We start from the raw sequence: 13,061 nt of genomic DNA on the forward strand, positions 1-13,061 counted from the left end.
AGCAAAAAACCATATCACATATGGAAGAGAAAACTGAATATGAAATTGGTTATATGTGAAACAGGAGAAAGGGAGGACAGCAGATGCTGGAGATCAGAGCTGAAAATGTGTTGCTGGAAAAGCGCAGCAGGTCAGGCAGCATCCAAGGAACAGGAGAATCGATGTTTCGGGCATAAGCCCTTCTTCAGGATTCCTGAAGAAGGGCTTATGCCTGAAACGTCGATTCTCCTGTTCCTTGGATGCTGCCTAACTTGCTGCACTTTTCCAGCAAAACATTTTCAGCCAAATGTGAAACAGTAAACACTTAGTTTCTGTAACCTGATTTGAAATTTGAAACCTGATAATTCACTAATTTGAGGCACATGTGATAAGTGTTTTCTACCATAATAAAAAACAAACTGAGGGTCATCAGACGGTGTACACTCTTTATATCATGATGGAAGGGGTTATATTTATACGGTGAGAACATTGAAATCATTTGAAGGGACAGCACTTATCTTGCTCTATCCCTGTCATTGTCAGATGGCCACATCTAGTCCTGTAGGATGCAGCAAAGAATAAAGAAGAATTGTATGGTTAGATACTGCCTAATATGTTGCCTATGCAAGGCAAGAAATTGCTTCTCTGGATTTCTCTTGCAGCAGTGAATCTTACGTATTTTTACTGCAGTTAACCCTTCACCAAGTAGTTGATTTCTTCATGAATCATCTGAAAGAATAATCTATTCCTTCGTGTCCATTTGGTTGCAATAAAAATATTTTTGTTTTCACTTTTGCTCTTCAAAAGCACATTTTCAAATAAAAAGCCATCAATATAACAATGTCACACTCAGCATCATAAATCATGAACTCAAAACCAAAGAGCACATCGTTCTGCAAAATGCTGAAGAAAAACTCTTTCTGAGGAATTGGAAAGAATAGATTTAAATGTGCATTGTCTCCTTTGGTTGTCCAAGGTTCTGTGATTAAGATACCCAAAATACATTACTGACAGTTTTGCTCCTTACAGTAATGTCATACAGGCATCCGATGTTGACGACTTGCTTTTTTGTGCTTGGCTTGAAAATTCTCCCAGTGCACATGATCCTCTGGTGCCATAGCAATGGCTGATGAGATTAGATCCTTAAAGGACAAAAGCGTGAACTGGGGTGCTTCTTGACTAATATCCTCTTGTACCTAAAAAAACAAAAATGTTTACAATAAGAGTCATGATTTGGAGATGCCGGTGTTGGACTGGGGTGTACAAAGTTAAAAATCACACAACACCAGGTTATAGTCCAACAGGTTTAATTGGAAGCACACTAGCTTTCAGAGCTCCACTCCTTCATCAGGTGGTAGTGGTTGTGTGATTTTTAACTTAGTACATTAAGAGTAGTTATTTAAGTGAAAGAAAGATCGCTTAATACTTGGAAAACCATTTAACAAAGTACACTTATTCACAAAATTCTTGGGGTATAATGTAATGTATGCAGCATTATGGGAGTTGGTGGCATTGTGATAACATTAGAAGATTTGCAATCCAAAGGCCCAGGCTTAATGCTCTGAGGACATGAATTCAAATCGCACCATATTGCTGATGGAATTTAAATTTCATTAGTAAATATGGAATGAAAGTTAGCTCTAATGGTCACAATATATAGAAATGTTAGAATATAAATAATTTATATGGGGCAGAGTTACGCCATTTAGACCTTTGAGCCTGCTTTACCATCCAACAATCTCATAGCTCATCCTTGACATCAATTTCATTTTCCCACAATTCCCTTTGTGTCCAAAAGTCAATCTCAGTCATAGATACACCAACCAAAGCACTTGGGAGTAGGACATTTCAGAGATTCACAACCCTTTATACAAAGAAATATCTCATCTCACTCCTACATGACTGATTACTCATAATGTGGAGGTGGCAGCATTGGACTAGGGTGGACAAGGTCAGAAGTCAGACGACACCGGGTTATAGGCCAACAGGTTTATTTGAAATCACAAGCTTTCGGAGCATTGCCCCTTCATCAAGTGAAGTGAGAGAGAAGCACACAGACATCGAATTTATAGGCACAGAGATCAAAAGATCATAACAAATGGTGTGCGTGGAGTGTCGTCAGGCCAAATAATAGGTCTGTGCAGATGATCAAGACTGTCAGATGGTGTGAGTGAAGTGTCAACAGTAAAGAATAACAAGTGAAGGGATGACCTCTATTCCAATTAAATGAGGAAAAAAAATAACTATAAAAAGTTAAAAATAAGGTGGTACTTGAGACAAACCAAATGAGGTGCATTTCTAACAAATAGTTGGTAAGCTGATTACTTTTCTGGTTGGAGAACTTGAAGTAAAATGCTTTGCCAATTTCTCAAGATGTACAAAACAAAACACTATACATTGTGAATGCTTGCACTAAAGTATGTGCATTGAAAACTCAGAAACCTCTGAATTAGGCTCACTGGCCTCTTTCATTGGCTGCACTCAATTGATTTGGGAAGAAAAAAAAGGAGGAACTACAGCAAATATTAGTTTCATAGTGGAACAACATATGAAATCTACAAAGCCACAAGTTTTCCTGAGGTGATGTGGTGGTTGCAAGCGGTCTCAGGTCTAATAGCTCTTTCAAAAATAATAATGGTAGAGGGGCCAGCAAATTGCACAGAGGTATCCAAGAACACTGTTGCATGTCCCAAGTTTGCTTTTACTGGAAGTCAATACCTCTTTGCTAAACAGCATTATTGTTATGTACATCAATTGTAAGTTTACATTGTACTTTCACGTGCATGCCAAAGTGTTACTAAATGGTGTTACAAAATCTGGTAACATTGACAGTGACCATTTGTGAATTACTTTTATTATTAAATGTGCAATGCAGTAAACAATGCTATATCCTGCAGCAGGGCCTTGACAGATTATGGTGAAGCTGAACTATTATTCAAAGCACAGGCACAGAGGGTTGGTAAACTCAAGTGTGATTTTAAATTGAGTGCCGTTGAACGCCAAGCAATAGATTTTATTGTAAACAAGTGTCAACTTGGCTGAATTAGGAGCATTCTTTCCTTCAAACAGAAATTATAGTTTAAGTTCCACTTCAATGCTTCAGCATTTAATCTAGGTTGCCCCTTCAGTGCGTGACTGTCCACATGAAAATTAAAAATCCCTTTCAAAGATGATCATGAAACTCATAGAATGTCCATTCTTTTCTCATCCAACAGGGCCATTTATCTCATGGTCATGTGTAAGACCTTTCACCAAACAAAGCAGATGTTCCATCAAGCAAGTTGTCTAATTCAGTTATGTGAAGCACTTTGGAATGTATTAGAGAGATAGTAAAATGCTGTATAAATGCAAGTTATCGAACAATGATTCTACAAATTCAATTAATTATGTTTAAAAATTAGACAGATTCTTCATTAAGGAGGAGAAAGTGAGGACCGCAGATGCTGGACATCAGAGTCGAGTGTGTGGTGCTGGAAAAGCACAGCAGGTCAGGCAGCATCTGAGGAGGAGGAGAATCGACATTTCGGGCATAATTCCTTCATCAGGAATGAGGCTTGTGGGTCAGGGCTGAGAGATAAATGGGAGGGGGCAGGGTTTGGGGGGAGGTAACTGAGAAAGCGATAGGTGGATGAAGGTGAGGGAGAAGGTGATAGATTAGAGGGGGCAGTGATGGACAGATCCAGAGGTGGTGCCGAGTTGGAGTCTTGGGACAACACTAGGTTATAGTCCAACAGGTTTATTTGGAAGCACTAGCTTTTGGACATCACCAGGTCATAGTCCAACGGGTTTATTTAGAAGCACTAACTTTCGGAGCACTGCTCCTGATGAAGTAGTGCTTCCAAATAAACCTGCTGGACTTCCCTTGGTGTTGTGTGATTTTTAACTTTATATTTCACCACACATCTTGTGGATAGTTCTTTGTGTTACTTATAAATTTTATAGCAGCTTTTGGCCTATCATGACATTTCGGGTTCTCTAAAATGGCTATGCATTTTACCCCAAGTCTCTTTTTTTCTCAAATATTGATCAATTTTCTTTTAAAAAAAAATTCTGGTCTTATTTCCATTATTCCTGGTAAAAGCACTCCAAGTCCAACAATTCATTATTGAGTAGAGGAGAGAAATGAACCTCTCTCCCTGCTTTTCTGTGTTACAGTGTTACGCTATGGAACTCCTGACTCTTCACAGCAAAAATAGCTTATCCCCATTTATGCAATCGAAATGCTCCTTTTGAAAACCTGCCAATCCACCCCGCCCCAGCTTCCTTAAAAAGCATAGCAGTGCACTCAGTTAAAGGGAAATCTGAAAACAGACATGAAAGCTGGCCTGCGCAGTGAAGCCCAAATACCTTGCAATATTTTTTTCCTTTTTAATACTTTTTAAATTAGAAAATAGCAGCCACCAAATCTGTTGGAATGAACAGACTGTTTGTATCCTAAATACTATGCAATAGTCAGTAGCTTTAATTACCTGTAGAGCATATTTGCCAAACATGTCTGGTTTGCCAAGTGCAACAGCAACATGATGATTATCATCCAGAATAGTTTCCTAGTAAACAAAATAAAGTTCAAATCATCTTAGTTTTGTACATCTGAAGGTGAGACATTGAACTGGAAGTGGATGAACACACTGTAATGTACCTTCAACAATTCAAACAAACCACTTTAATATGATTAATCTGAACTAATTCACAGGTGTCAAATTAATAATTAGCTAACTGGACAGGATAGATGCAGAAAGGATGCACGCGATGACCAAGGAGTTCAGAACCAGCAGTCATAGTCTAAGGGTAAGGGGTAAGCCTTTTACAACAGAGGTGAGGAGAATTTCTTCACCCAGAGAGAGGTGAGCCTCTGGAATCCTCTGCCATTTGTTGAGGCGAAAAAGATGAAAACTTTCTGAGAGGTGGCAAATGGAGTTTAATGCGGACAAGTGTGAGGTGATTCATTTTGGTCGGAGTAACCAGAATGCAAAGTACTGGGCTAATGGTATGATTCTTGGGAGTGTAGATGAGCAGAGAGATCTCAGTGTCCAGGTACACAGATCCTTGAAAGTTGCCACCCAGGTTGACAGGGTTGTTTAGAAGGCATACAGTGTCTTAGCTTTTATTAATAGAGGGATCGAGTTCTGGAACCATGAGGTTATGCTACAGCTGTACAAAACTCTAGTGCACTTGGAGTATTGTGTACAGTTCTGGTCACCACATTATAAGGAGGATGTGGAAGCTTTGGAAAGGGTGCAGAGGAGATTTACTCGGATGTTGCCTGATATGGAGGGAAGGTCTTACGAGGAAATGCTGAGGGACTTGAGGGCTGGTTTCATTAGAGAGAAGAAGGTTGAGAGGTGACTTAATAGAGATATAAAAGATAATCAGAGGGTTAGATAGGGTGGACAGGGAGAGCCTTTTTCCAAGAATGGTGACGGCGAGGCAGAGGGGGAATAGCTTTAAATTGAGGGGTGATGGATATAGGACAGGTGTCAGAGGTAATTTCTTTACTCAGAGAGTAGTCAGGGTATGGAATGCTTTGCCTGCAACGGTAGTAGATTCGCCATCTTTAAGTACATTTAAGTTGTTATTGAACAAGCATATGGACGCACATAGAATAGTGTAGGTTAGATGGACTTCAGGTTGGTATGGCAGGACGGTGCAACATCGAGGGCCGAAGGGCCTGTACTGCACTTTAATGTTCTATGTTCTTTCAAGAAAGATGTAGATGTAGTTTTTTTAAAAAAAAATCAATTCATGGATGTGAACATTGCTGGCCAAACCAGGCTCTAATTACCCAAAGGGCAATTGAGAATCAACCACATTGCTGAGGATGTGGAGTCACATGTAGGCCAGACCAGGTAAGTCTGACAGATTTCCTTCCTTAAAGGACATTAGAGACCAGATGGGGTTTTGCCAACAATCGGCAATGGTTTCATGGTTATCATTTGACTCTTAATACTAGTTTTGTTGAATTCAAATTCCACCATCTGCCATGGCATGATTTGAATGTGGGTCCCAAGGACATTACCTGGGTCTATGGATTAATGGCCTATTGATAATATCACTAGGCCATCACCTCCCCCTAAGTTCTTAGGACCAAAGTAATCAAAAGACATGGAGAGAAAGTAGGAACGGCACTGAGTTGGATGATCAGCTTGATCATAGTGAAAGGCAGAGTTGGCTCGAAGGGCCAGATGGCTGACTCCCACTCCTATATTCTATCTTTCAGTGTAATACAAAACCTTTGCACAAAATTATGGAAGAGGTACAATACAACACATTTTAATCTGTTTATTTGACATTCCATGTAGCTAGGTAGGGTGCACAAACAGAGGCCTTTAAACCATACTCATGTTATTTGTATAATATTGTGATAGACAACAAATGAATTTAGGAAATCGCTGCAGCAAGCTATTTAATTGAGTGAAACAGCCAGCTAACTCATCAGGACTGAACTGTGGAAAAGAATGGCTAAGAATCAAGATGACCAAGAGATAAAACCGATCACACATATAATAGGATAGTTGAACCAGCCAGACAGCTTGGGGAATTGACAATATTTAGGACATCTTACAAATCTGGTGGAGGAAGTGCAGCAGAAACATAAACTCAGGACTGTCATCAGATTCAGCAACTGACTAGGGTACTGTGAAAGTCAAGAAGGGATCTCAAAATGAATGTCATTTGTGATTTTAATTAGGATGGCTTAAGTGATATTTCTCATCTCCTCCACAGAATGTGTACAGATTGCTTTTCTGATGTTGATTCCTAAATAAGTCACAATTATTCAAGTTAAAACATTGGAAAACTGAAGGCATTATCTTCACCTGTAGCAAACTCTATGAATATGACGACTTATTGAATCTTTAATAGCTTTCCCACCCAATTTTTTTTCCTTTGTTCATTCACAGGATGAGGGCATTGTTGACTAGGCAGCATTTAATGCCCATCCCCAACTGCCCAGAGGACAATTAAGAGTCTTACTATGGATCTGGAGCCAGATGTAGGCCAGACCAGGTAAGGACGGCAGTTTCCTTCCCATAAGGACATTAGTGAACCAGATGGGTTTTTATGTAAATCAGCAACTTTAAATGTTAAATGAATGTGTGTGTAAAAATGATTTTGTGTGAATGATGTATGTTTTAAGATCATTTGCTTTTTGAAATTATGATAATGCACTAGCACATTTTACTATATTGTGTTTGAAGCAAAGTTCAGAATGGGAGTTCTAGATTAAGTGGGAAGTAATTGAAAAAAAGGAAATGTTGTAAATACTAAAATTTGAGTAGAAATTTCAGATTAAAATTGAAACTCAATTGTTTTTTGAACATATGAAAATTCTAATCTGGATCTGAATGCACAGACGTGGGCTGGCTTTGTGCTTGGATGCTGTTAATTAAAGACACTCAGACTGATTTTAAACTTAAGAAGCTGGGGAGGGTGAACAGTGGGGGCTGGGGTGGGGATGATTAGATTTACATATTGGGACAAAAAGGCAATTTGAGTACCTAATTTTTGAAAGCTTGGAATTTGGAAAAGTTTCTAAATTGTTCAAGACGAGCAAACATATGTAGTTTCTTTGGCTCTGAACTGGAACACACCTCCCATTTGTATGACTAATCAATTTGGTTTTATCTGAATTGATCTTTTATATTATTTTTAAACAGGTGGCATTTGCAATTACAGGACAAAAACATCTCCTAACATTTTTAAGAGTCAAAGAACTTTATGACAGTACATGATGGTTTGGACTTAAGGCTTTGCTTTTTGAAAGTTGATTAAAACTAATTACTATTTATTGTCTCAAGTGCTTGTAAGTTTGTTGCAGTTGAACTCTCAATAACCTAGATACCTAAGTTGATTTGTAAAATAATCTACTGAGCCTTGAAATTGACCAGTCAAATTGATATAAATTGCTGCCGTATTCACTCAAAAAGGAAATGTCAGTTCAAAAGGGATAGTTGGAATTGTTAACTGAAATGATAATAGAAATAAGTCCAGGTGGTTGTGGGTTTCTCAGTATCAAGGAAGAATCTTACTTTCTGATCTTTGCACAATCCAGCACCTTCAACCATTCCTTGATAACAGGTTGTTAAATCAAACTGGCTTGCTGCAAATGCTTCTTCAGCTCGAAGAAGAAGTTTACAATAGTTTACCAATGTTTTGCCAACCTGCCATGGAAGGATGCCTAAGAGAAAGGTTTAGAATGGTCACAGTGTTAATTAATTTTTAAAAGTTTAGGTACAAACCAAGAAATAACTTTCCAGAACTCAACCACTACGCTAGATCAATCAGAGGAGAACCACAGCAACTGAATAACCTCTAGACAGAAGGTGGTGATGGCATAATTGTCAACTCTGGAATATTGCCTGTGATGTGGTGTGAGGTGACAAAATGGAAATTCCTATCAATAACTTTGATAAAGAGCTTTAAAGTCTATTTTACTTTGTTTAATATATCACAGACATAATTTTGAAGGAATAAAATGAAAATAAAGAAAACGTAAATGCTATCTTTTAAGGCCCTATAGACAGCACTTAAATAAATTCAGAAGTCAGACGACACCAGGTTATAGTCCAACTGATTTATTTGAAATCACAAGCTTTTGGAGTGTTGCCCCTGTATCAAGTAAAACGAGAGAGAAGCACACAGGCACAGAATTAAAAGGCAGAGAGATCAATGGGCAGAGAGAATAGAAATTCATAGAAATGGTGTATATGGAGTGTCGACAGGTTGAATAATAGGTCTCTGCAGGTGATCAAGAGTGTCAGTTGATGTGCGTGAAGTATCAACAGCTGAATTACAAGCGAAAGGATGACCTATAATCTGAATAAATGAGGCAGAAAGATAATTAAAAAGAATTAAAAATAAGATGGTGCTGGAGACAAAGCAAATGACTAGAATAACATAATGGGTATAAGAATCACATGCCAAGGGTCTAACCAAAGTTATAAGTAATCCAAAATTGTACAAACTAATTAAGGTAGGAAGATCATAACAATTTATTAAGGTAATGGTATCAAAACAGGACAGTAAGGAAGATGTTACAGATACATAAGTGTAGTGGGGTCACATGCAGCGTGACATCAATCCAAGATCACAGTTTTTGCTGTCTTCATGGGTACAGAACTTGGCTATCAGTTTCTGCTCAGCAATTCCTCACCTTGGAGGATATTTACCTAAAGATTGGGGGCTGGCTGTCCTTGACTGACATTTCTTCCTGAGGAAGAAAATCTGTTTTGCCAGAGTGAGCTGTCAAGACCGGGTTTTTAACTATATTAGTGGTTGAGATAGACAGATTTTTAATCAGTGAGGGAATCAAGAATTATGGAAAAAAGGCAGGAAAGTGGAGTTGGGGATTATCATATCAGCCATGACCTCATTGAAGAGGTCCTATGTCTTATGGTCTTTTGATAATCAAAACAGTCCTTGTAGGATACTGTCAACAAATAAGATATGTGTATTAGTCTTTTTTCTGATGTGTTAATGCAATACACCACTTCTACATTGCTTCTTTGCTGTGAATCCATAAGTTGGTTTTCAAAGACAGCGACATGTAAAAATGTCAGTTTGTCATCTGACACATAGGTAACGTACCCTATATATCCCTTGTCTGCAATGCGCATGTCTCTGTGAATGCAGGTAGAACAACATGTGAACTGAATTAAATGTTTTGGTGGTGTTTTAGGGCAAACCTCATCTTAATGCAAAATGTTAACGGTTTAAAAGTGATTATTCAATATCCAAATATTGATCCTGTGAATAATATTGTTAATAATTGATATCTACTAACTAAAATAATTATTAAATGTAATCTTTTTAGTATAAAATTAATTGTTCAGAGCCAGAGACGTTGTGCAGAATTAATTGCAGTCTGGCATAACATACTAAAAGCCCAGTTACTCGTTGATCAGTGAGACATAACTTTATCAAGGACTTTGTGATCATCTGGACTTCTGTGCTTAACTGTAAATGTGCAGTATCTGAAGTTCCTGTTGGCTTCACAGTTATAATGATAGTGAACGCTGATAGTTTCACCAAAATCTGGGCAACTGAAACCATTGTAAGAGGAATGAATAAATCACGGAATATATCCAAGAATTACTTATATTCATGTTCTAGTGGTTGGTTTCAGGATTGCTTTGGTTTGTCAATGGGTACTTCAATAAAAATAGGTGTGTACATACTTGTACATGGGAATGATACAATCACTACTTTCTTTTTGCTTTATATTTTGAAAAAGAATTTCCCTTGGAGAACAATTCAAACTAAACAATTATAAGCAAAAGTGGAAAACATCCACAGTGACTGCCTTAATTATTCCAATGTTAATATTTTTTATTAGCATTTTCCTCTCACAACTGGGCATTGCATTTTCACCAGCAGGCAATTACTTTATGATTTGATTATGTATGTATGAAAATTGACACTCTATTTTATTGAAAGAATTCTTCTGTGGGCATGAATTCCTTTCTAATTCCCATAACTGTGCATCATGCAACTCAGGTGCTGTACTTCCAGTTTTTAATTCATGCCATTAAGATCTGTTGACAGTAGTCCCAGTAGCAAGAAGCTGTGGTTCTGCTTAGATCAGTAGTGCGAAACAAAGTGATGAAAATGACAGGACTAAAGGCAGCCACTGGTTCTGACATTTTGTATCACTGCTATCTCTTCAATTGAAGATAGTTACTTTACTCCAGTTGCCCTCTCTTTTCCCTGTATTATTTACTCTGTCAATGTTGCAAAAACGTCACAAAACCTAAAGTGGGTGCATTTAGCTTACCAATCTAGTGTCAATATTGCCATGTTTGAGCCTTTCATTGTAAGTGTAAACCCAAAGTGCTAATAAAATATATGACAGACAAGTTCGTAGCAAGAATAGCCTGCTCCATAATCAAAAAATACATCACTAATAAAAATATGCAAACAAGGAACAAGAGTAAGTCACTCAGCCCTTCCAGCTACGTTCTTCCTTTTAATAAGATCTGATATTAACCTCAATTCCATATCCTGAATACCCTTGATAATCTTTCATCCACTTGGTAATCACCAATTTACGTAGCTCCACTTTACAAATATCTAAAGTTTCTGCATTCACTGCCCCTTGAGGAAGGGAATTCTAAAGACCCACAATCCTCTGGGAGAATTTTTCCCCCCCCTCATCTCTGTCTTAAGCAGGCAATCCCTTAGTTTCAAAGAATGATTCATAGTTCTAGATTCGCCTAGAAGGAAACATCGTTACAACATTCATCTGGTCAAGTCCCCTCAGCATCTTATATGTTTCACTTAAATCACATCTGACTCTTCTAACTCCAGAGTCTAGCCTCTCCTCATGAACCAGTCCTCTCATTCCAAATATTAGTATAGTAAACATTCTCTAAACAGCTTCAGATGCTCTCAAATCCTTCCATCGGTAAGATGACCAGTAAATATTGCACACAGTATTCTAAGATGTGGTCCCACCAAAGGCCTGTAGAACTGAGCATAACCTCCCTTCTCTTGCATTCATTTTCCCTTACAAAACAACACAATGTTCTATTAACCTTCCTGATTATTTGCTGTACCTGCATACTAATCTTCTGCCGATTTATGCACCCAAATCTCTCTGCATCTCAGAGCTCTTCAACTTCTCAGCATTTAAATAAAGGTCTATTAATTCTGTTTGTTGAAATGGACAATTTCCCACTGTCCCATATTTTGCTCCACTTATCAAATCCTTGCTCAATTGTTAAACCTACATCCCTTTGTAGGCTTCTTATGTCCTCTTCATAAGTTACCTTGCTGTCTTTTAAAAAAAAAGCAAAGAACTGCGGGTGCTGGAAATTAGAAACAAAAACAGAAATTGCTGGGCCCAACGTTGACCTTTACACATTCCTTTGTCTGTCCAATTGTTGTTCTTTCTCTCTCTGGGCTTCATCTCCAGCTATCATTTACTCCTCCCCCCATTCTCCACCCCATCTTCAGCTTTTACATCAACTTCTTCCTACCTACAATCAGTTCTGAAGAAGGTCACTGGACAGGAAACATTAACTCTGCTTTTGCTGCACAGATGCTGCTGGACCTTCTCTGCCTCCCCAGCAATTTCTGCTTTTGTTTCATATTCCTAACTGTACCTGTGTCATCAGTAAATTTAGCTACATTACCCTCATTCTCTTCAACCAAATCAGTTAAATAAATTGTAATAAGTTGAGCCCTGTGGCACATCACATATGACATCCTGCCAGCCTGACAAAGACCCATTAATTCTGATTCTCTGCTTTCTGTAAGCCAGCCCAATCTTCTATCCAATATCTTACTCCCTACAGCATGGGCTTTTATATTCTACAATAATTGTTGATGCAGCACCTTTATTAAATCCATTCTGGAAATCTAAACACAATTGGTACACTGGTTTCTAATTATCCTTGCACAAGCTACTTCTTCAAAGAACTCCAATAAATTAGTGAAACATAATTTTGCTATGACAAAAACATGTTGGCTCAGTTTGATTACTATGACAAAATGGAGACAGAGAGCTGAATCAAACCAGCCTTCCTACTGCTGTATTTGCAACACAGTAAAATTAAAATACTCAGTTACCCTCAAAATTGATCCCATGGTTCCTCTCCAGGGATTATAGCTTAATCAAAAGATATAAAATATTAAAGTAGCTTTGGCAGAGCAAAGTGAAACAATAAGGTAATCTAATTAATATCTATGATTTAAACCCATTCCTCTTTAATTATATTCCCCACTTTCACAGAAAGACAGAGACAGAAAAAAAGAGTAGAGGTCAAATCAAACAAGAAAAATAAATGAGACGCAACTGACCAATTCACGTTTAAACTGTTTCTACGATTTGTAATCTCATGGGTGCAAGCGATTGTATCTTGTTTGGTTACTGATGACAATGATGAATGCAGATAGATTCCAGTAGGCTCCAAGGAATATTCATTTAACTCTTGTAATTGAGATTCTATTCTCTGAACTTTCAACAGCTGGCACTGGGAGATAAGGTAGACAGCTTACAAATCTTCATGCTTTAGCATCATCAGCCAAAGTCCATCTGTCAGAAACTCCAATTCGAAATAATTCAAAAACTCTTGCCCCTCCAT

General features: G+C 38.0%; 1 protein-coding gene across 2 annotated transcripts in view; it reads right to left on the minus strand.

The window, feature by feature from the left end:
* Positions 1 to 236: 236 nt before the first annotated feature.
* The window catches only part of aasdhppt (aminoadipate-semialdehyde dehydrogenase-phosphopantetheinyl transferase), an 86,402-nt gene continuing 73,577 nt past the window's right edge, over positions 237 to 13,061 (minus strand). The window contains exons 5-6 of one of the 2 annotated variants that reach the window (XM_072577494.1): positions 4,449 to 4,526; positions 237 to 1,175 (exon numbers count right to left, since the gene is read on the minus strand). In XM_072577494.1, coding sequence (XP_072433595.1) covers positions 1,014 to 1,175; positions 4,449 to 4,526 — 240 coding nt within the window. In that variant the 3' untranslated portion in view covers positions 237 to 1,013. The remainder of the gene's footprint in view (positions 1,176 to 4,448; positions 4,527 to 13,061) is intronic. The other variant, XM_072577495.1, reaches the window with a different exon arrangement.

This window comes from Chiloscyllium punctatum, chromosome 9 (genome assembly GCF_047496795.1).
Source record: "Chiloscyllium punctatum isolate Juve2018m chromosome 9, sChiPun1.3, whole genome shotgun sequence".
NCBI lineage: Eukaryota > Metazoa > Chordata > Chondrichthyes > Orectolobiformes > Hemiscylliidae > Chiloscyllium > Chiloscyllium punctatum.